Source organism: Xylocopa sonorina, chromosome 6 (assembly GCF_050948175.1).
Source record: "Xylocopa sonorina isolate GNS202 chromosome 6, iyXylSono1_principal, whole genome shotgun sequence".
NCBI lineage: Eukaryota > Metazoa > Arthropoda > Insecta > Hymenoptera > Apidae > Xylocopa > Xylocopa sonorina.
The window spans coordinates 1,467,981-1,493,266 of NC_135198.1; the positions used below are offsets into that span (position 1 = coordinate 1,467,981).

General features: G+C 37.7%; 1 protein-coding gene across 1 annotated transcript in view; it reads left to right on the forward strand.

Moving 5' to 3' along the window:
- Positions 1-898: 898 nt before the first annotated feature.
- LOC143424776 (thyrotroph embryonic factor) overlaps positions 899-25,286 on the forward strand; it is a 97,198-nt gene continuing 72,810 nt past the window's right edge. The window contains exons 1-2 of the mRNA XM_076897045.1: positions 899-1,295; positions 14,199-14,228. Coding sequence (XP_076753160.1) covers positions 914-1,295; positions 14,199-14,228 — 412 coding nt within the window. The 5' untranslated portion in view covers positions 899-913. The remainder of the gene's footprint in view (positions 1,296-14,198; positions 14,229-25,286) is intronic.

Sequence of the window (25,286 nt, forward strand, 5' to 3'; positions counted from 1 at the left end):
AAAAGAAAATTAATCGGTTGGCATAATCTTTATAATTCCTCAGCTCTTTTCTACTCTGAAAAGTAATAAAAGTGAACTTAAGCTAGTCTGGTTCTCAGGTATATCGGAAGTGCAGGGAATATCCTAACAGTGCGTGTTAAAACGTTTGTTACGAACGCTGTTTCTCAATTCTCTTCCAAAGCCCTGATTGGCATATGCGAGTCCTTGGCATTTTACGTGTCGTGCTGGATTCTCGACGATTCTCGTATCGTAATTGCCTGCAAACGAACAGTGCATCCCTATTGTGTACGATTTTCAATTTTCCTCTTCGTCGATGGTGATAGTATTTGTCTAATTATTATCTTCCCTCGAATCATTAACTACATTACGCACATCTAAGTCACGCACAAACGTTTTCGAGAAACGTTTGCAGACAGTTTTTCGTGCATCGCTCTAAACATTTCTCCGTCGGGTTCAGTCGATGATCGTCACAGACCGAAACAAAGAATTTACATAAAAAAATAAGAAAAAAAAAAAAAATTGAAACGATTCCACACAGGACACACGGTACACACGCACATCCACACTCGGAGCTGCGTTCACGTAGATTCTGGGCTTAACAATGATCATTTTCGTAAACTTTTCTAGAAATTGAAATGAGCTCCCACATTTCTATCAGTTTCCAGCTCGTTATGCTTTCGCGCTGGAGCAAAAAGCAAAGAGAAACGGAACAGCTATAATTGATTGACATTCGAAAGAAAAGAAAAAAAAGGAAATAAAAAAGAGAAGAATCCAAGTGAAAAGAAGACGAATCGAAAAGTGAAGAGTCGAAAAGACAGGGAAGTTCACAGTGTTCGTGAGTAGTGGGAAATCAAATCGCTAATCAGGAGGCTGTTAAACTGGCATCGGGAGCAGATCGTTGGCTGTTGTCCGAATGGGAAGCGAAGAAGGAGATGGGATGGGAAACGTGGATGCCGCTGCTTCCTGGCAGCAATATTACACCTGGTGCGGCCCGTACTCGCACCCTCACTCCCATTCGCATCCCCACGGGCCAGCGGCGGGCCAGCCGCACGCTAGTCCCCATCACCATTTTCACCATCCGAGTCACCTCTCGAATCAATATCAGTCGAGCCAGTATCAACAGCAATCCTCGACGACATCCATGGCGAACGCGTCGTCCGCCCACTATCCGAGCCCCCAGCAGTACCATCTGCAACAGCAACCCGCCCAGACGCCACCCTTGCACCAACAGCAGCAGTTCCACCCCGGCAGGGGACAGACCACGCCGAGGAGACCCGCTCCTTACGACCGAACAGGTATCCGATACTAATTTCTCTATGGCTTCCCAAGGACGTTCGATTCGATCCCAATCAGGTTCTGCCGGTGCCCTCGCCGTCAATCATTTATGTCGGTGCCCCACTCAAAATCCCGACATGTCAAACTCCAGACGTTATTTTAATATTTACAAAAATAAGTTTTATTTAAAAATTAAACAAATACCTTACTTCTAAGGGGCTACAGTATATATATTGTGTACATAAGAGTATGCAGAGTGTGAATGATTTTTATGCGTGCGACTCAGTGTGCGTGGAAACTTGAAATGGCAGGATGTTTGCAAAGAAGTAAATAAGAGAAAAGAAGAATGTTTGGAACCAAGCGACAGGATTGTGTGATTGAAAATGATAATGATTAGCCTGGTCATGATCGCGAGCGTTTGAGAGATGGATGTGTGTGCGAAACGGTAGTTTAGTTTAAGAAACGTAACTGTGTACTGTATATAATAAAATTATATAATTACAATTATCTACACACTTGTTTTCGCCAATACCTTCCAATCTCACGATTATCTCTTAAAAATGAAATATTTGTTTAGTTTTGTTTAGCCTCTTAAAAATAAAATATTTGTTTAGTTTTCAAATTAAACTAATTTTTGTAAATATTAAAAAGGTTAACGAAATGTTAAAATAACGTCTGGATTTTTGGCTGTCGGGATATTGAGGCGGACCACATTTATATATACATGTATATTAATCTTTGGACGATTTTGCCTAATAAGAATGCTTAATTTGGATTCGCGCGATGGATTCTGCATTGCAGAGTTTGACTCGCGATCGAGGATGGAAGAAATTGAAACTTTCTTCTCAAAGAAGTAAAACGAGTCGAATCTACTGCTAAAGAAACCCATTTCGCGTTGCTATTTAGGTATGCGTAGGTTAAAAAGAAAAGAAACGTGGCATATGCGTTTATAATTTATTACGTATGCTTTGCAGACATTGTCACGAATAGCAAGTATTATATTTCGACAATCATTGACGTTGACGGTGAAGGATCGAGAGCGGAAGATCAGCGGTCGAATATCGAAAATTGGAACGCGCACAGCGATACTTAACCCTTTGTACTCGGAATAGCGGTTGTACCGAGCAGGAATATTTGTAGATCGTCGCATTGTACGCTTATTTCTAATCTAATCTATTTATAGATTATACATTACGCGGTACAATAGATTATATTGTTGTTAATCTATTTAAAGAGATTTTAATCAACGGCGGTTACCAATGCGTGGAGCGGGTTGTGAATGGCCTGGACCATGCATTCGAATTTATAGCGTGAAGCATGAACAAAGGGTGTGCGACTACTACTTTGGACGTCAAGCCGATGTAACTAATCGCTTCGTGGAAATGTTATCACTGGTAGTCCTCCGCAACCTTGTATCTCCCATGGCACACCAACGTTTTTTCGACAATTACGCGGCACACCACAAGTAATAGCCAGCAAATATATAAATTATAATAATACGTACATGTTTTTATTAGATAAAAAACAATAAAACGGATCTATATATGTTTTATCTAAGTTTTATATAAAGCTATTTGAATTATACACCAACAAAAGAACAAAAACATTATATAATTATAGGTTACATATAAAAAACCTTCTTCTTTAAATTTATATATAAAGTTTGTTGTTCGGTATTTACTTAATCAGCCTATTTAATCAACGTTTATTTGAACGTAATAATTAATTTATTAATGAAATATTTGAGCTTCTTTTCATCAACATATACGTTTACAATTTAGTACGTATGCATCACAGAAATTGCTACAAAAAGGAAGTATTATATTTTGATGATTATGAATGTTCACGGTGAAGGATACTTTCATATTTGGCTCTATATTAGAAAGTGCTAGTCGAAGTTCGTGATCAAAACCGTTTAAATACGATTGTTTGTTATTTTTACCTAGAACCAGTGTCGGGAAGCTTTACTGAGAAATGAACTTTGACGTGAGAAATTTTTAACTAATCTGATGATTAAAAAATTTGATTATTCTGGTGAAAATTGCGACACACATTTTTACCATTAAAAAAATAAACCTTCTGTATATTATTGTACATATATTGTAATGTATTTGGTTGTAACATATGAAATATCCGATTTTTAGGATTAACTTTAAACGAATACAACTTCTCTAATAAATTTAACAATATTTCTAATAAAAATGACAACCATTGGATTCAACACATTTTGTCCTAACAAGTTTGTAGTTTTTTAATTAAAAAAAAACATCGTCAATGCTTCGAGTAGCAGCTTCTGCGTTTCATGAATCCGCGAGAGTAAATGTGTAAATAAAGCAAGCGAAGGCCGAAATTCTGATGAAAGAAGGTCTACCCTTACAGTTAAGTCTTAGTATAAAATATGTCCAACGATTTTAATGATTTTTACAGACATTTAAACAGGACTTAAAATATCGATGAACCAAAATCAGATAATTGATATGTTGTAATCTAATAAAAAGTTCTAAGGTGGAATAATTGAAATAGAAATATTCCAATAGTTCAGACAAAATTTTCACGTACGTATATTCATCTTAGGAAAGAAATTTCCATAAATTCTCTTACACTCGATGAAAGTGGTAAATATTATATTTTCAAGTTTGACCGTATACTTTTTCTCCGATCAACCAACGAAACGGAATTGATTTCGTTTCTACCCAATCTTGCCCTTGGCTTCCGTATAGCTGATATCCTGCTCGCAACCCTGGAGGATTCACCGCGAAATTACATAAGCGACGGCACGGCCGATCGTCACGCGACGTCAATCACCAAATGGCTCGATCCTTCTCGAGGAATTAATAACGTCAGACGGTTCAGCCGTCCTCTCGTGAACCGCAGGACATATCATCCTGATTAAAATCCCATTCTACGTCCTGCGGGTACGCGCCTTGGCCGGTTATACCCTGGAGGATCGTGTTTCGTACACGCGAAATTTCCTTTGCGCCCGCGACACTCAAACGAGAAACGAACCCCCGAATCTTTTTTACTGGTTCACGTGCTAAGTCTTGCCCTAAATCTTTTTTCGATTCTTCCTTGTTTCATGAAATTTTATTGTTCGTATGCGTTTAACACGATTTAAGGGAGAAATCATATTTGTTCGAGATATGTTGTTTCTGAGCTGCGCGCATTCTATTAGCGTTTCGAATACGCACAGCGGCGAACAAAGTACAGATACTTTTTGTCCTTCGTTTGTTGCACGATTGAACACAACCGGGCATTGTGCTCATCGTTTCTTGCAAGATTAAAAGCTTCGCTATTTACCCTATTCGATTTATTATATATATATAATAAATTTTTTTTTATTTTTAAAGAGATAAAGAAAGGAGCGGATCCGGAATGATAGGAAAGTAGAAATTTTTTCGATAAAAATTACTTAAAGCATTTCTAATTTTGGCAGAGTCCCATCCGGAAGTAGAATAAAACGTTCTAAATCCGGGAATATCAGCGTAACGCGCGCAATTTTCGTCGAACGTTTTCCTTAAACAAATTCAAAGTACAAAAGACGCCGGGGTCGAATAAAAGCAACAGATTCCCCATGAATAATTCAGCGTTCGTGCAAAGAGCGACGGTTGCGTCGTCGGTAGCCGAACGCGTTTCGCGCGTTCATCCCTCTGCGACACTCTTCCAGACAGGGTGGATTTACTCGAGTCGATCGAGTCGTTTTCGTCGACATTTTTGTGCGTCCCGCTTCGGTGGATACGTAAGAGACTGTAACCTCCGTAGATTGCGCGCGTGTCTACTCATCCGCGGCTCGGTTACGCAAACCTTCCTCCGGAAAAATCGCGTTGCGACGCGATCACTGAGGAACCCCCCTCGAAACTGCTGGCCCACCTTTTTCGAGCAGGTTCGCGCTATCAAAATTCCTCCACGGTACTCGGAGAACTCGCAAATTCAGGATTTCGAGCAACGCACAGTTGCATTCGATATCGAACGGATTTATTCTCTGCCGTTGAAAATTGGAAACGCATTCGTTTAAAGGTCTTGACGCGCGTTTAATAATACACATTTTAACCTTTCCCACTTGTATTCGTTCCCTGTGCTCTTTCTTATTACTGTCTCATACATACTCTGAACGCAGCTTCTATAATATATATAAAAATCTTCATTTGGTATATAGTTTACATAGGATTGAGATGGGAAAATAAGAAAGAAAAAAAAATGTATTATCCAATTTTTTATCGGAGTATATAAAAATTTCAAGAGTATCGTTTCAAAAGCATTGCGTTCGCACTCTCCGTTTATGCACACTGTACATACACTTTTGGCCAAATACGTACCTACACTATGTATATATACATATATATATATATATATAATTTGAATCGAAACTGGATCGCGGAACCCTTTCCTTCAATTATTCAAATTAATAATTTTCCTTTACATTTTAAACATTAACTATAGGGGAAATAATGTCCATTATATGCATATAATTAAATTTTAATTAAGAAAGGGTTAATAATTATTTGCACCTATATGAATATGATATTGAATTGAAATTTTATATGTTTGGATCATTATATCATATCAATATAGACACACACCGGTAGTTACACACGTCGTGTATAAGACGAATTACAGTTAACAGCTTTTTGTGTTTCTAATTTGATGCGTTTCTATAGTTGAATTTGCGTGTTTTCATTGTTAGGATGTTATGTTACGTAAAATCTCCGTCTCCTTGTGTTATTAAGTTCGAAAGGCCATGAATTCGGGGATGATGATTGGTTGCTGATAGATTAGTTGGTCAAAGCTATGGGTAATATACCATCTGTCTACTACTAAATGTTCTTTTGTTCGTTGATTCGTTGGAGATGTTACCCTTGATTAGAGACTGCAAAAAGGATGCATTTTGTGCGTTCGCTGCGAGTATCTTGATTCAACCACTTGAAAACAAAGTGTTTTCCGTCCGAAGTAACCCGTCGAACGGACCCGAACGAACCCGAAAAGAACGATCAAAATCCGGTTTACGACCTCGGAAGCATCTAATGACTAACAAAACCACCAAAATCAAGCGTTTTACTTGGAACAGATTGCGTTTAAATCACTCGTTCGATATAAAATTCCATCACACGATGGTGGGCCGCGTACGAAACAGTAATCAAAGTCAGAGTAAGATATTCGCGCGTAATCGCACACTTCATTAATTTTATACGATTAATTCGCAATCGAGCCTATCTTTCCTCCCGTCGCAACAGTTTCCTTGGTTCTCGCGATATAATATCGAGAGGAAAAAAATTAAGACCGACGGTATGCGTGTTTAAACCGCTATCACGACGACGGAGGAAGCGGCTCATTACCGGTTACGATGATCATTTTCTACGGAGATTGCCTCCGATCATAATGATTATCGTGCAGTCTCTGGGTCCTTTACCGACCAACTGGATTGTTGAGCTTCGCAGCGATTTAGGCCCGCTAGGATCGCGGTGATGTCGATTCGTAGTTGATTCTTCATCCGTCCTCCGATTTATTGGGCTTGGCTGGTTGTTACGTCACGTTACCATCGAATACTTCCGAATTGATCGCGTCGTTATTCATTGTTGCTGATCGGTAGCCTGCAAAGTATTTTACTTTTAATCCGATATATATATATATATATATATATATCAGCAACAATGAATAACGACGCGATCAAATAAAATATATATATATATATATATATATATATATATATATATATATATATATATATATATATACCCATGTAGCATTCTAGTATTTGTTTGGAATTTCGTTTCGAAGGGGAACATTATTTGAACTAACTTTTTAAAGTTGGATATCCATTTTTGTTAAAGTTTTAAACTTTGTTAAAGGTCTTTCATGTTTCACTGTGTTTCGTGTTTTTAATTGTTAGCAACGCAAATATATCGTTGCTAAAATTTTGGGTAAAGGAACGGAGAGATATTAAAACTAGATTAAGCGGTCATTCGACCTGATTTGAAATATACTTTGACCATTTGAATATTTACGACATTAAGTAAAAATTGAATCAAACAGTTTTACTTTTATAAACAATATTTCCAAATAAGGAGAATCATCGATTGGTCATAGCCAAGAAACCATCGCGTACGCAACGACATATCGTTGTTCGCCACTAAAAGGAGTAATACTCCCTAGGGCTAATTCGATGCTCTTCTTTGAACGATTCGAAGAAACCTACCATTTCTCTTCTCGTAAAATTCTATATCCTCGAGTTCAACGTTCTCCGATTATTCAAAGCGTGTACCATACCCATTTCTTCAGCGACGGCGTCGGCGGCGACGGCTGCCCGAATAAGCCAAGGCGGCGAGTGTTTTCGTGTCGCGTACGCTCTTATTTTTCTTTCATGGAAATTCACGATAATCTTGACAGCAAAATAAACAGCGACGTCCATCATCCGGAGTGGCGGTACATGAAAACCGTATCTAATCGTTCGCCATTTCCACGAACGTCACTGTCCTCCTTTTTTTCCCTTTTCTGCTAAATCTATGCTTTGTCTCATCGATTTGAGAGATATTTAACGAAAGCGACGCGTACCCCGACGATCCGGGCAATGTAACAACCGGTCATTGGTGACTATAGGATTTTAATGAACCCATTCACTGCTAACTACGAGATATCTCGTATTAAGCGTACGTGTTTTAAAACTGCCAGCTGTAAGATATCTCGTACCTTACGTTACAAGCTTAGATCGGTCACAATTCGCCACTTCGAATAAATAAAATCTTGGCGCCCAGGTGAAAACGCTCTAAATTTGCTTGGCAGTGAATAGGTTCGATCGTTACTGAATAGATTAAATTGACCGTTTAAGCAAATTGTACTCGTAATTTTTTATATATCAAGTTATTTCGGAATTGAGCTTCGTTCTCTTATTAACGATTCTGTGAACTTTCCGACAATTTCGATTTCTATGTTGAATACTTTGCACTCCGTTGACACCGATGATGCGACATTAAAATTATAAACGAAGTATCATTTCGTAGAAAATTTATAAACTTGAACTTCTTTTATATAATGTAGCCAAGGAGTAAATAACTTGTTTTATTTTTTTATTATACAAATATGTACTTGTTAGTATACTATATGAGTTATTGGGCTGGAGTGCAAAAGTTTAATATTTATACATTTGTAGATAAGGAAAAATGATAAAAACTAAGCGAGAAGATCGAAAAGTAGAAGAGTTCGTTTGTTTTTTCATAAGACGCGTGAATCGCAGCATGTCGAGTGTAGAGGGAACGTATTCTCTTTTCACTTTTGTATAACACGAATGAAAACTGGTATCGACGAACGACGGAAAAAGCAGAAGAAGTAGACGGAAAATTTCTGTGGACACCGGAAGTCGTTCGCTACCGCGATTGCACGGTCCTCGCCAGGAAGGCGCACGCGAGTGCTAATTAGAGGAAAAGGTAATCCGTCAAGTTCACGTGCACCCGTAAACGTTCACATTGTCCGGTGGATGTCGATTAGCTCCACACACCTTCGTTGTTCAGGGTCCACCGCGATCTACGATCTCCCGCGAATCTAGCCGCGGGAACGCGTCGTAATCGATGGATCCCGGTGTTCGCGACGTCTTCCAAGGACGCATTCTGTCTCGTTGCCGGGGATAATGGACAACGTTTCAGAAGGATCGCAGGATACGCGAATACGTAGATCTCCTCCTCCTATTTACTACCTCCCCCCCTACTTTCCGTACGTTTCCGTCCCATTCGACGCGTTCCACCAAGTTTCCACCTCTTTTAGAACCCGTGTCGCGATCTTTTTTTCCTCTGAAACGCCTATTTCTTGATCAAGCATCCGCGCTGAAAGCTGAAACTGTTGTCCCCTTTCATGTGAATGTCTGTTCGGATTGGTTCTGTTTCAGGGTGCGAACGCGTAACACTGTAATCGAAATTGAAAACCTAATTGCGAACTATTTTTCTCGAGCGTAACAAAATCGTGCACGCATAAAATTACGAAAACGAACGATCGATTCAACAAGCTTAAACTCTTAAACGATTCGTATCGCAACGGTCTATTATACGGGGTGACCAAAACGCACTAGGAGTTGTGTATAAAGTATAACATTGCTATGATCATTGAATGAAGATTAAATTTATGTTTTTAAAGAGCATTTAAATTATTTTACAATCCCATTAATGTAGGTATAATATCGGTAGGAGCTTTTTCTTATACGAAAACGGATTAATCATTTTTGGTTGGTTTGGTATAGGTCTTATTCGGTATAAATTCTAAGAAACCAAGGAAGCTATAACTCTCTTAACTAAACATTGCATAATTAAATAGCAACCCCCAAATCAAAGGTTCCACTCTTAGGTACCGAGTTTACCCTTGAGTGACGCGCACGTCGAACCGAAGAGTCTGCTAGCACGGCAAGATAGAGAAAACTACGATAAATTCTAAGAGCCGCTCCGAAAACGTAAGTGCTGCGAAGTGGTCTCAAAATGTTACTGCTGCTCCAAATCGAAGTAAATTAAAGAGAGTGCCTAATGGGTAACGCCAAGATGGGTGGTTGATCCATTTTGCCGCAACCGGTGATCAATAGATTAAAAATGTACAAAATATGAAGTTAGATATCCATCGATCGCATTACTCCAATTTCAAGTTAACGAACAGCAAAACGTAGGAAGTAATATTTAAGTAGAATCTACTGAGAACTTTAACGAATCGAAACGATAGTCAGCCACTGTTATTAAATCAGCCAGCATAGAGGCAACGCGAGGCATTCACTCGCGCACGGCCACGTTCGAATGCTTCGCGGTGAAAGTAAAACAGGACAGCGGAAAGTATTTTCTTTGTTTACCTTGTCGACGGCGTCCAGCCAGAATCGAACTGTAATAATTACGAGACGTGTCGCTGTTAACGCGGTGAAAGTCACGCCGCGTTATTCGGCGGAGCAGCGCAGTTAAGTCCAACGATTGCCATTTCCGCTTCGAATCATTCGCGAGAAAGACGAGACTCCTCTTCGATATTTCGCGGAACGATTCAAGGTACGAGATGCGATGAGTCATCGAGCAAAATCCACCGGAAGATCTCTGCGCACGGCCCACACGCGCTGCAACCAGTCGATGCACGGAACCTGGCTACGGAGTAGGGATTTTTCTCAAATTATCAGAAATTTATTTCATTTCTACGGTGTATTCGTGTCGGTCTTTTTTCAAAATGGTACTAGTCCATTTTAGAGAAAAAAAAAAAAAAATGATAGATCTCAAATGCAATCAAAAGAATTTTAGCTGTAAAATGTCAACGCACAAATGCTATTTTTGAAAATGGAATAAGTCTATTAGTAATACAGAATTGCCGAAAACAGAAAAAAAGCATAGATTTCTTTTATATGTAACGAAACGAGAAGATTTTCTCTCAACCAAATCTATATCGCGTACAGTGATATCTCGGTATACGTCTGCTTTGGGATACATGCAATTCGGAATACGTCCTGTTTTAGGCGTAAGTAGTTTTCCTCGATATATGACATTAATTTTTTGTGTGAATTTTGCGTTATTTTAAAATCTCAGAGGAAATCTCAGAGAGGAAAAATTCAATCAATGACCAATTATATTCGGAGCTGATGTATTATTAACTGAGTGATTTGGGAACACGATTTGGGAATCGTTGTTCTATAATAATAATTCTTGCCTGTATGACCTTTACAGCTGGCGTTGAAGAAACGACAGACAGAGCAGAGGCCTAATAAAGTTAACGGAAAGTTGGATATGCGAAATTGGAAATCTCTAACGAGGTTACAATCGTTAAAAGTAGAATATATTTTCGTATCGCTGAATCGTAAAACTTGATTAAAAATAAAATCACATCTCGGTCCGCCCCACTAGGAATTGCGCAATTTCCTCCGGAGAACGACGAGGGGAACACCAACCGTGTAACGTTATTTTCCGCCGCGCGTCGTCCAGGCGGTAGGGATGAAGCGAAACAAAGCCTAATAAAGGGTGGTACGCGCAGGGAACGAGAGACGAAGAACGTCGCAGAGACGACGCCGTCGGACGAAGGAGAGGACCAGGGGACCCTGTCCGCGAGGGACAGTTCGCGCGAGTACTCCCACTTGCGTATAATATTATGCGAGAGAAAGGAAATATCCCCCTATCTCCAGCGGATGCTGATCCCTGACCCCGAGAGTCCTGGGTCCACGCGTCCTCCGCAACGGATCTCTGCTCTGTTCCTTTTTGCATTTCAGCAAAGGCCTCGAATCGATTTAGTTTTCGAATGGTGATTCGGTTGGTGATTCTTTCAATTCGTGTCGAAGGATTTTAAATCTTTCGGTTGAAGGAAATTGCTAGTGTAAAAATCTGTGGAGGATTTCTCAATTCGAAAGTGATGGAAATTGGGACTTTGGAAAATTCGAAAATGAGACAGAACAGTTTTAATACTGTTGAATTTCGGGTTGGATAGATTCGGGGGAATAGAGTACAACACTTATTGAGGGATAATTTTTTAGAGGTTTATTCATATGCGAGTTCTGCACGCAACTAATAACTAGAGAAATATGAGCTATGGTGAAAACTAGCTAGTATTTATATGGTTGAAGGTGAGTAAGTCAAGGTACAAAGATCAGCGGACAGACAAAGGGGCAAAGGAATACAGGAGGCTAAACGAACTGAAATTTAGGAACTATGATTGAGATGTTCGTCTTGGGATGAGTTTGTATCGTGTTATCAATTATAATATTGATTTCAACTATAATGTTGAAATGTTGTATTATGGAACGGGTTGAAGATTCTTACTAGAGGAATGTTTGTATTTCACAATCTTGTATTATGAAATGAATTGATACAAAATGTGGTAACAAACTTTTAAGGGTAGTGCATCCTTGTATGTATTTTGCGTCCTTGAATTCGCCTACTGTAGTGTACGGTTGAAATACGGAAGACGAGCTTTCTTTGTGTTAATAGCTTTAAAGATGATTGAGTGCCGAAGGAAGAAGAATCTCCAATAAATTCAACTCTAACCTTCTAAATAGTGTGTTTAATCTGTTTAGGTGACAATGTTGACTCTTAGTATAATTCGATACTAAGTCAATATTTGCCAAATGAATACTTATATACTAAATTCTTAAAGCAAAAGTAAACCAATTTGCTAGCTGCTCTTAATTTTGAAGTGGTGGAATGATCGTCACCTTATCGTGAGGGTATTAAGTAATTAAGTACTTTGTATTTATGATACGTCAATAGCTATTGATGTAAGGCATTCAAGATAAGAATGCTTATAAGTTCTATAGCAATCTTAAACATTATTTCTACCACGATTTTCTGTATACCTATTTCAATGAAAAGAGGCTTTGCTTTTGAATGCAAATAATTGTTAAAACTGTCAAGATTTTAAATTATCAGTTAAATATAGATTCTTTAATTAGACTAGAAATAAAAAAAATAAATAAAGTCGTAAAGAAAAAGGAATAAAAAAATAACAGTTTTACTATTTGTGTTTTCCAAATTTTTCACGATTGAAAACAAAATTCACGTGTACCGAAGCAAAATCAAGATTGAATCAAAATTGAAGAACAAAATGCGTTATTCAATTTTTTCGGAACTAGTCATTGCAACAATTTACATTAAAATACAACATGACGGAAAACAGGCGAATATCAAAATTATGGAGCAACTGTTGTATTTTCTAATGTTGCAAACTGGTGGTGATATTTATATGTAAAATGGTTTAAAACTTAGAAACTATTATGGAATCCTTAAAAGATGTCAAATAAAACCTGATGGTAGAAATAGGCAATCCATATGCACAGTCTTAGATCCAGGATAAGCTAGAGGAAAATGATATCGCTGAATTAATTTAACAACTATTGTACGATAAGTGAACAAATTAATTGCGGAGAAACGATTACTAACTTCGAAAATAATTTTAAGTTCAAATTTGAAAGGTGTCTTTTGACACCTCTGGGTAGAAATAGTGTTAAGGAGCTAATCCAGGTTACTTGAAATAAAAAGTTAATTAAAAAGAGCTTTAAGTAGAAATTAGGATTCCTCCAAAATGACTAATAATAAGCGACCGTAGCATAAACTTTGTTTGAATAGCTTTTTGTTCTACATAGGACGGAGCAATGTACATAGTATGTATGTTTTAATCGCCTTACAAACATTATATTGTATTTTACGTATTTCAAACACCCCTGCATAAGATAGACGCGCGTAGCCCAACGATAATCTTTTCAGCTTGTTAGATACTTTGTTAGGAGTAAAGGCTTCTAGCGTCTTCTGATACCATTATTCCTATAAAACACATCTAGATAAAGTGTGACTGTCGATACCATTTAATTTATCGTTATTTTCGACTCAAATAGCAAAATGAATAAAATATAGCTTAAAATTTGTACAAATTTAATTGTATTGTATAAATAGGTTACAACTGAAAATGGTTTTCCAACGACAAGTCGTAACAAAATGTGCGAAACGAGTAAAGTACAGTTTGAAAATGTGTTCATATAAACAGCTTAGAATAGCTACGAGATACACATGTAACAGATAATTTCTGGTAGCGACACGTCAAGCTCTCATTACAACACGGAGAACGTCATAAGATCTTTAAAACATCCCCTAAAGATGTTGGAACATGTGCAAACATAAGCAGCGAACGGACTAGCCAAACATATCTCCATCTTCTCTTTTTCTGTGGTCTCACATTTTCTCTAGCTTGACACGATTGATACCAGAAACAATAAATTCATTTTACTCTCTCTCTCTCTCTCTCTCTCTCTCTCTCTCTCTCTCTCTCTCTCTCTCTCTCTCTCTCTCTCTCTTTCTGCTCTCTATCTACACTACTTTTGTACTTATATATCTATATATCTATCTATCTATCTATCTATGTATCTATCTATCTATCTATCTATCTATCTATCTATCTCATTCTCTCATGCATCGACGTTCACGCAAATACTGTACTTGTATCGTTTTCAGGTGACCCCATGATAACATCCTCCCTGAAGGGTAAGTGACAAACGACAGCTCATGCATTTCTTCTCTCTTTTTATTTCTTCTGTTTTGTCTTATCTGATTTTTCTCTCTGTTTCTTGTACCCTTTGTTTCTTTGGTTTGCGCCCGTTTCTCCCTTGGACGAAAGATCCATGTAAGGATCACCGTTCCCAAAACACGAGGATCTTCTCTCCTGCCCCCTTATCGAACGAGGACATTGGCGAGACGCGTCCTCTCGTTTGCATGGGTTTATTTTTTTCTTCGGCTCTCCGTTCACGCTTTACTCTCTTTCACACACACACACACACGCGCGCGCGCGCGTAGGAATGATTAGAGACACGCGTCGAACGATCTTCTGACGTGACAGCCGAACTTGAAAGCCTTCAGAAGAACGGAAAGAAATTACGTCTGCTAGAAAAGTGCGTGAGATGGGGTTGATCCCCCCCCCCCTTTTTTTTTCTTTTCCTTTTCAACACCGATATTCAATTGTTTCAGAGGATTCGGAACGTTGAATATTTTCATGAACGTTCGGGGAATCGAACGTGTAGCTGAATATTTAAATAATTTATAAATAATTGGAATATTTGATACGGAATCGGTAATTATTTGATTACCCGAAATATAAAAATTGGAATGTTTCAGTGTGTGGTGAAAATAGTGAATGTATGAGTCTTTGAAAAATTAAAAATGCCAACGCATGAAAGTACGGAGGAAATTTGAATATTTCAAACTAGAAAACTAGATTTTATAAAGCAAGGAACAAATCAGAATCGTTCACGTCACCACATCTTCAGTTGTTTACGTCTAGTATTTCTTTTCAAGTCAGAGTTGTTTGCGTCGGAAAATGTTAATGCACGTCGGAACGATAACGATGCGTTTTCACGTGACTAAGAACAAGTAGGTAGAAGCTGCTTGAGCACCTGTTTATTTTAGAATAGCGAACGCGTCAGGCTTAGATAAAACAAACGTAGAATAGCAAACACGATAAAAAAAAAAAAAAAAAATACAAATATAAATCAGAAAACAGACAAGAATGATTGAATAAAATTCGGATGAAACTCATCAAAATTATTCAGTCTGAACAGTGTACGTTAAAGCATTCTCGTTTGAATGAATTAACTCGTGTGTATCGCGAGTAGACGTTGCTGCGACAAACAGCGACGAGAATAATATACTAATCGGTTTTGTAAAATAACACGAAGCGTTTTATGGGGGTTAAATGTTGTTGACACAAGCGAGCTTAATAGCTGGTTTTCTAGTTTCAGCGTGGTTAGAATTTTCACGGGTCGGATGCGAACGGGATTGCTCGAGAGTAGCTGGACAAAAGCTGTTTAACATGTACATTAATTCAGCGCGTCTCATCGTCAGTAATATATAAATCGCGAGGCTATTAATTACGCGCGTTGTTCGTAAATACGTCCGAGAAGCTGCGACGGCTGGCGTTACACGCCATTAAAGTATACGTATACTAAAGAGCGGACCCCTCCTTTCACCCCTTTATATTACCAGCAGCCAGATTACCGGCGATTCTTCTCTATTTTTATTATGTAAATCGTTAGACGCGGCGATTATTATTCTGATTCATACTTCGCACGAGTTTGATATTTCTCATCGGATGGTGCTAAATTTTACAAGAATGGGAGGGTTCCGAATAAACGGAAATTTAAAGAAGTAAGAAATTTGGATATTTAAATCTAAGGAAAACTAGGATATTTAAAGAATAGCTAGTTATAACTCAGGAAGCTGTTGGATCGAATTGAAGCTGCTTCGAGACACATATTGTACATACATTAGAGATACCAATCGTTCATTCACGATGGACTGGATTTTCCACGAACTGAAGTTTCTGTCTAGAATTCAGATTAAATGTTAAAATGTACCAGAATTTCAAATAAAGCTATCCACCATTTATCGATACACTTCAAAATAGTTTTTCTTAATACGAACTCATTTGGGAAAGAATTGACAAAATCTAGCAAAGAGTGAGAAGAAATACCATTAAATTCAAATCCTTTTGCAAGTTAAGTGCTTCTACTTAAACGTTTCATTTAAAAAAACACCAAATCTCCGTTTTCTTGTTCATATGACAACGTTATTGGACAATGTTATTATACATAATCCACAAGAACTGTTATTTTTCTTCTTTATTCTACAAGGCTGAAAAAGTGTATGTATGGTAAATAAAGTAAATATGCTAGCTGAAATTCGAAATCGTCAAGTGATATAGCATCGGACAACGCAGACGATTCTAAATGTTGTAAAAAAATGATTAACACTATGCGTTCGGGGACGCATAGTTCACCGTGTAAAAGGCCGACGACGATACAATGCGTTTATTGGAATTATTTAACGACCGGTTCTTGGTGGAAAGAAGTCTCCTCTCGCGACCCTGTTATTTCAATGATATTCTATCATTATGACGGGGCGGCTCATTAATATGGACGTGTAATTACAACCCGATAATAATAACAGCGTATTATTGTGATACGCCGCGCGCATTCACAATTTCGCATCGCAGTTAAATCGCAATGATTCATGGATTCTGTTTATCCAATCCGGGTGTCGAGGCGGATGGTTTTCCTTTATATATAATATATGGTGTAATACCTTTTCACCATCATTTCCCGCGGTGATTGACGGTCTGCCTTCGAGGCATTTCGATGGGAAACCTTTGATAAGCGCCTCAGTGGCGCGCACCCATTCGCCATCGACGAGTTGGCTCGCGGTGTTCGATGCATTTTCTCACCAATTTTTGTGTATATATACCACTAGTCTCTCCAACTTCCGTTCACCATCAATATAAAAGCGCCCTGCGCTAACAAACTTAAAGAATTTTCAAAACACTTCGAAATCGATCATTTCTACGATTACCTAATTTCTTCGAATTTTTTTCAAATTTTTTTCGAAATTAACGCGAACAAATGTTGCATCCCAATAGTGGTAGTTCGATTCATTCGTTTAACTACATTTAAACGTTCCATAGCAATTGTCCACCGTTAAAAGAGATATATACATTTTTTCTCCTTTTAAGACAAAATGAAAGCTTGAAAGCAATATGGATAAATTCGTAATGTAAAGTAATCGTAGAATCTCTATTAGAAATTCGGTATCAGTTGTTGCGACCACTTTCGTAGTTTTAATAAAAGTGAAGGCTAATGAAGTGATCCTTTTGTCGTCAATCGAATGTGTTTTCAGTTGTAAAGATCATGTCTATCCATTTCTTTGGGATGCGTTCCGCATTCTTCTGTTTCTACTTTTTAAGAACGTCTAATTTTAATTGTTCGCAATCGAAAAATAATGTTCAATGTTATTACAAAAATTTCAAATTTACTTCTCATATTTTGAAAGGAAGCGAGAGAGAGAAAAAAGTTAAAGACGTCAAATAGATATTGACAGAATCTTTAGCAAGGATATAGACGTGACGATACATCACCTTTGTCAGCTGAAAGGCAAAGGTCGATCTCCCTTGTGAGAAACTTAAAAGGAGGAGCTGACTTTGAATTTACAGAAATTTACCGACCGTCAGAACTCAAGGAACGGTTGACGAACGAGGGTCTCCAAGTGCTTTTGCGGATTCGACGTTGCAAAATTTTTATATCGACTGAAATTGTTTCACGTGCTAGGAACGAAAGTGCGCGATGCAAATTATTGCCTTTTCTATTTGGTAATGTAACAGCTGACAAGAGATTTTTCAATCGATTCGCTTATTTAATGTAAATTAATGTAAACACTCCAATTCGGATATATTAGAATAATTTCAAGTCTTGTTTCTTAAGCGATCACATCTTCTGAACAATACGTAGAATTACGAGTGCTTGGAACTCTTTCAAATATCAGATATCAACGGAGTTGTTCAAGTGCATAAAAAAAATAGTTAAGTAGAGTTCTAAATGGAACATTAAACGAATTGATTAATGTAAATCGATTTACGCGTAACTCAACGCTCAAATGTTTCGAAAGTCTTGATAAGTGTCGAACCTTGAGTCTTGATATGTCTTGGAATTCTTGGAAGTCTTGAAAGTCTTGCTTTCTACGACTCGCCTCTCCGTCCTCGATCTTTGTCCAACGCTCGTTCTTGCCCATCCACGCTTTTCTAACGTTCGTCCGTGACTCGTCGGATGCACGATCGTTTACTTTGAGTTTTAATAACGCGTCGGAATTTTGAAACTTATCGAGGCTTGCGAGACTTTTACGAGTTATCAAGAAAATTCCAAAAGCTACAAGTCTTTTCATTCCAGGTGTTATTTCCAAGAGATCCACGAATATTCCTAAAACTTTCACACTTCGAACGATTCCACGACTTCTAAATCGCTGACGACTTCGTGCTGTACGACCGACTCTCTGATAACATTGACAACGCAATAATGTATACACATCTTAATCATAGTTCTCAAATTCTAACTCTTTTATTGTAGCTTCTTATACCCATGTATGTACTCATTTTGTCCTCTGTTTTTCGCTTGTCCGCTAACTTTGGTTACTGTACTCACTAAAAACTTCTGAACTCTTTTAATGACGTGTTGCACAAGATGCCTTCGACTCTGTTAACTTTTTCAAAGGCAGATCGTGGACGACTACCCTCGCTCGAAACGCGTTATCAACCCCGTCGCTCGAATTTTTCTGGAGTTCGCGATCCTGTCCAAGTTTCCTCTCGTTTTCCGTTGAGGAGATTACGGTTTCGGCGCGAAATCCAAGACCTCGACCGAGACTAAACCGCATTGGATTATATCCTTCCGTAACATCAGCCGTGGCTAGGCCGTGATATACTACGGCATTGCCACGTCTCGCGAGACAAAACGCGAGAAACCGGCGATGTTGTCGGCGAAACGAGCGCGACCTGCGAGGACGTTCGCAACGTAATTTTTTGTTTGCATCTATTTACGGATTGATGCACAGTTGATCCTCGCGTGGTTCTCGAATTGTTTCAGTTTCCTTTGCTTTGCGCTTCAATGGCGATGGGAGAATATCTCAACGTATACTTGGATTGCCAACTTTGTTCTAGACAATCCCTGGTCATATCGCCCAAAACTGAAATATATGCGATCACGATATTACCCGCAGAGTGCTTCTTTATACTTGTACAATATATAAGACTCTTAAGCTTACAATTTCTGAATGTAACAGTAGTAATCGAGTTACTTAGTTAATTACATCGAATAAGTGTTCGCGATTTGAAGCATATTTCTAGCACAAAATTTTATTTTGGAAAATACTGGTACAAAAAAAGTAGTGCCTTGTCTGACCAACAATGATCACACGCTTCCTGAACCTTGCGGAAGAAAAGAGAATAGAAAAGTTCAATATAATTCAATAACGTTTCCATATCAACAAGGAAACATAGATTTGTGGTTCTTTCAAAGTAAAAAGTCTTTAAGTAGAAGAACTTGATTTGCATAAGCGTGAATTTCATTTGGGAACGAATGAATTTAATTTGCAAAAGGGTGAATTTTATTTGAAAATTAAATGAATTGGTAAATTTAAAGTGCCAATATCGTATTTTTGTTTGCGCTGACTGTGAGAATAGAATTAAGAGGATATGTGACGACGTAAAATAATCAGGAGCAACAAAAATTTCGTGAAACAAGCAAAGTTTCGATTTCTCGCTAATATTTCAAGACGGACATTGGCTCGTTATATATCCAGTAGTGGAGAAGTTAACTGTGGTTGCACAAAAACTTCTTTATTTAATCATCATCTGACTCGCCTGTAGAGTCCGTAACATTTTAATCATTAGCGGTTTGATTTTCTTCGTTTGATGAGACAGTATCTCTCGTGAAACATTCAACAGCTCTAATATGATACTTTCAGAGTTAATCTAGCAGGAGTTTCATTTGGCACTAATCGATTTTTATTTATAAATGGATTTGGTGTAATTAACAACATGGTAAGTTGTTAATTATACTCAATTATAACTCTGTTCGTACACATATCTGAAACTACAACAATTTCTGAGTGTGCGGACAATCTTTATTTCTTGCCTCCTGGGTTTCTTTAGGAAGGGTTTCAATTGGCGCAAGAAAATGTTCAATAATCTGTGCACTGTGGATCGCCCTCAAATAAACGTTACATACTTTTCTGGATGATTATAAATAATACACAATTTATCATGGGCAATAAAATAAAAAAAATAATTGTCATGTAATAATTAGCTGTGGTAGGTTTAGTGTTAATGTCATTCCTCGAAAGAAAGTGCAGTTAATAATACATGAAATATTTCGATCAAGTCTTTTGATCAATTCCAAAAATGTCTACAGTCGCCATATCGAGCGATTTTTTGTACATTACTCTGAAACGAGTTTAGAATTTCTCCTTTCGTACTGTTCTTGCTCATTTTTTATTAATATTGAACGATATAAGTCTGAACGATAAAACATGTTCAAAAATCTGTTCTGAACTGGTGTTTTAAAAGTCAAAAAAATTCTGCCGCGATAAAACCGACCGACGGTGTCCGAAAATAGCAAAAAAATTGGGTTTGCACGTTTGGACGCAAAGAATCGTTAACATATCCTGAATCTACACAGTAAATTTTCCACCTGATGATGTTAAAAGTTACCTTAAATTAGTGATTAAAGATAATATCTTTCATAAAGATTTAATATCTTCATCAAAGTCTGCAAACACCCATTTTTTTGTAACAGCTACCTTTTATATTCTACTTTAAATAGTAATTTAATAAGGAAAGTGCCTGTTACGCAATAAAATTCAAGAATATACTTCCTAACTACAACTCTAGCAGTTCACCAACCTTAGTCTGACAAAGATATTAAGACTGTTTACTACCAAGTAACACTCTTAATATCTGCACTTACCTTTCTATATGAAACGAAAAATAAGAATCTTTGACTTTTCCTTTGTTTAATATTACTATTACAGACTGCTGAGTCTCTAACGGAATGGTACACCTTTACTTTGTTAATCTCTCCAGGGACTTAGGGATCTTTTGTTTTATTACAATTTGTTCATTTTATATTAATAGAAATACAAAAAGTAAAAAAAATTAGGAAAACAATAGAAATGCAGAAAAAGCATAACGTCCACATATGTGGAATAATTGGCTACCGATCAGCTATCGATTCACGTTTGTTTCAGTGAAATTTTACGAATAATATTGAAACGATATTAGTTTTTTAGTTTCGACTCGACGAAGGAAGGACCACGTCACACAGTCGAAAAGTTTGCAAATGTATTGTAACCGTAGCAACTCGGCACAATGAATGAAGGCAATACGGAAATGTAGAATTTACAATGCCATTTAATAGTTCGACATGAGGTGGTTGCATTTCGAAATGAATGATGTAAAGTTGTAACAAACAAAGGTTCGTTGTCACTTGTTAACTATCTTCGAAATCCACCCCTATTTGGTTCCTAGCGTGGACCAACCAATCAGGTATAAAAACGTCGGTGTTTGGTGTTGCCTTGTTATTAGCTACTGTCACTACAAACTTATTTAAATTTGAATTTAACTTTTAACAAATCTTATATTTCGTATCTTATTCAAGCTTTTATTCATAGTTGCAGCTACAGATTTTCTAATTTTATATGTATATTAAACTAGTAAAGCAGAGTGTTAATTACAATTGAACCTCTGAGGTTTAAATGAGTTGAAAATGAAACTATTTGGTGAAATATTTGCTTGAAATCGATAAATAAATTCTTTACAACTGAGATGTTCGACCGAAGACGGATGATGATGAACAACTGAATCGTTTTAAAACATTTGCTCGAAAATTGCTCATTCATCCTGCGCATTCAGCTGTCGTTTACATACATTCTAGAACATTCTGCATATAGTATCCATACTTTAAATTCACCTTTTTGCAAATCAAGTATTTCTACTTTAAATCTTTGGAATGATTTAGCAGACTACAGTTAGACTTTCCGGAATTTTATTACACTACTTGAAACCAACAGCATATTTCTTCCGTACCCCTAATACCGTTGCGAGCCTAAAATAATTGATAGCATTTACAGTACTCTTCCCAACGTTTCCAGTTTCGGTTCATTATTCGGCCCTCGCTAACAAACCGAAGGAATTTTCAAAATACTTTGAAATTGATCGCTTCTACGATTACCCAACTTTTTCGAGCACACAGGAACAAATATTGCTTCCCCCAATGGCGGCAGTTGGATTCGTTCACATTTAACATCGTTTAAATGCTTCACCGCAATCGGTCCACGATTAAAAGAAATAGAAGACAAAAAAAAAAGAAAAAAAGTACGGCGACAACGTCATCAGTGCGCGACGCATCCGCGGATTCGGAAATCCTCGACGCGTGACTCAGCAGCCGCTTCCGTTCCTGCATAATCATCGATCATCAGCGCCAGGGTCCACTTATACTTAATTCGTTCTCCTTAATTCCGCGAGTCTCCGTTAACGACGACGAGGAACCGACGAGGACAAAGGAGCCTATCGTTCGTCATTGACCGCGCGCTCAGCATTATCGTAGCTAACGAGGAGAGGACGGGCGAGAAATCGGGATTTTTTCGCGCATAAGGTCAAGAAACGAGAACGGTTCGTTAGCCGAAAGGCATACGAAGAGAATCGATGAATTTCTTCTTTATTTCTTTTTCTTTTTTCGAGTAATCGGGATAACGGCCTATGAAACGATGGCTCGTTACGCGGTACTCCTTACGAGGTAAACTCGTTAGCCCGTTCGTCGAGTGTCCAGAGAAACTTGTAATCATATATGTAATCAATCAACGTACGGATCGGATAAGAAAAAAGAGATAGCGTTGCTGCGAAGACGAATAATAATTTTATTATATAAACGTTTAGCCTGGTTACGCGGTACAGGCGACTCGGGGGAATTATTTTCGCTCCCTCGATCGGTTGCGCAATCGACTGATCGGGAGACTCAGAAATGGTAATTATCAGCGTAGCGCGAGGCGGGTTTCGTTAACGGTGGGCACGGCGATTCGTGCGAATAGATAACGCGACGGATCGTCCTTTCTGCGATTATGATTGCCAGGACGGATCGCCGGGATCGATTATCGAAAGTCGGTCGTATCCGTTTCTATGGCTTAATCTGGGATCTTATGTAAATCCGTGCCGTGTGCGTGTCGACTTTTAATCGTGATCTTCGATTGCTTCGATCGAGATGATGGGTTTTGTAACGTTCAGAACTATCCTTGCGTTTCCCTTTCTTTCTTTCTTTTTTCTATTCCTTTTCACTTTTTTGTTACAGTAAATATAATAGTTTGAAAATGTTTACGTTAGGAACTTGGAATTTTATATCCGGTACAAAAGTCTGCGACAGTCGGTTCCTTTTCTCAGAGAAACAATTCCGCAATTCCCGTGATTTGAACCGCATTTTAGTAATTGTCGTCAATGACGAAAGTGTGCGTAATTCCAGCTGGATGGTAAATTCGTTTCTTTCCGTGCCTTTCGTTCGCGTTTTGATTCCCTTCGATCCAATTGGTTAGTTACAACGGCATATGTGCACCCGGTGTACGTCATTTCTTTAATTGTCAGGTGTCGGTAAAAACACGCAAGCTCCTCTTGCGATTCGTAACGTAAACGTTTTGCGACGCCGGCAACATCTGCTCGTCAGCTGTGAAATTATCAAGTCCCGAGGAACCTCGTAACCCTTCTCGTACACCGTGCGTGCGTAACTTTGACTCGCGAGCCTAGCTTCTCCGTGAGAACGAGAAATTCCGGCGATCTTCTCCAACACCAAAACTGGACGCAACGATTTCCGTCAAAGCTCCTCCGAGTATCGCGATGCTATTTTTAAACGCGTACCCACGGTGTTCCACTTTCGGACGAGCACGTAAATTGCTTTCTCTTTTGTCCGCAGCGATATTTTTCGACTCCGTCGACGGACGCTCTGATATATACCAAATTCCAAATTTGGGAAACGCCGCTTTTCAACCTTTTTATCCGTAGTTATTAGTATTAGCCTTTTACACTCCAGCTCCACTAGCGACTCGAATAGAGTAGACCAACAACTTCAGCACTAGATTAGTTACAAGTGTGTACACTTTGAAAATGGTCTTACCAAGAAATATAGACCTTCATTTCTTATATTTATCTTATATTTTCTTATATATTGAGTGGAATACGATTTCTTTGTAAATTAATCAAAAGTATTTTAGCAGATGAAATAATTCTGCATTAATAATGCAGAATTGTCAGAAAAAAAAGAAAAAAATAGTAGATTTCCTTTATATGTAATGAAACGAGAAGATTTTTTCCGAACGAAATCTCTAGGAGAGGCAATATCAAATAGGGAAACAAATGTCGCCCTCGAATAAGAAATGTGATGAGTTATGATGAGTTTACTGTCTTTCATACCTTCAATTTACCATGGATACTTCACTAGGCTAATGTAAAAGAGAAATAAGTTTCAAATATAAATGTGAATTGATTATTTTTATCTATCTTAACGAAGTAATTTACTTCTTACACTTGTTCATTTATATTTTGTTTTATGATATAGTTGAAATATAATTTTATTAATATAAATGAAATTTGTCGGTGATCAGAGTGGCGTGCGGTGACATTTGCTGATAGAGAAGCTGTGTTTCCATAAAAATGATAAACAACTATACTAAAAATGACAAAGATAAACAGTTTATTTATTTTGATTCCAAAATAGTGTACAACGTAAATATCCTGACAAAAATAATCGCGCAATATATATCTATTGCACTGCCACTGGTTAATTAACAATTTACATTTCATATGTTATATACGAAATGTTCTGGAATGCGAGCTGGAGCGGATGTGCGGAATGAATGAGTTTTTCCAGCAAACGGTTCAAAAACATTAACTCGAGTTGTATTAATAAATTAATATCCTACGCTTATGAGTGCAGAAGATATCGAACGTGTTGACTGATAAATGGAAATATTTCGATACTCGTTGACTACGAGAGATAATAACGATAATAATGAACGAAAGTATAATATTGTAGTTAATAGTACGCGATTTCGTCGTACGTATTTTTAACCACACTGTACTGAAAGAGTTAACGAATTAATTATTATAATTATTATCCGTCAGAAAGTCTAAAAGAAAATCTAAAATGATTATCGGTAGAACAATTATTGAAATTAGATAATTTATAATTA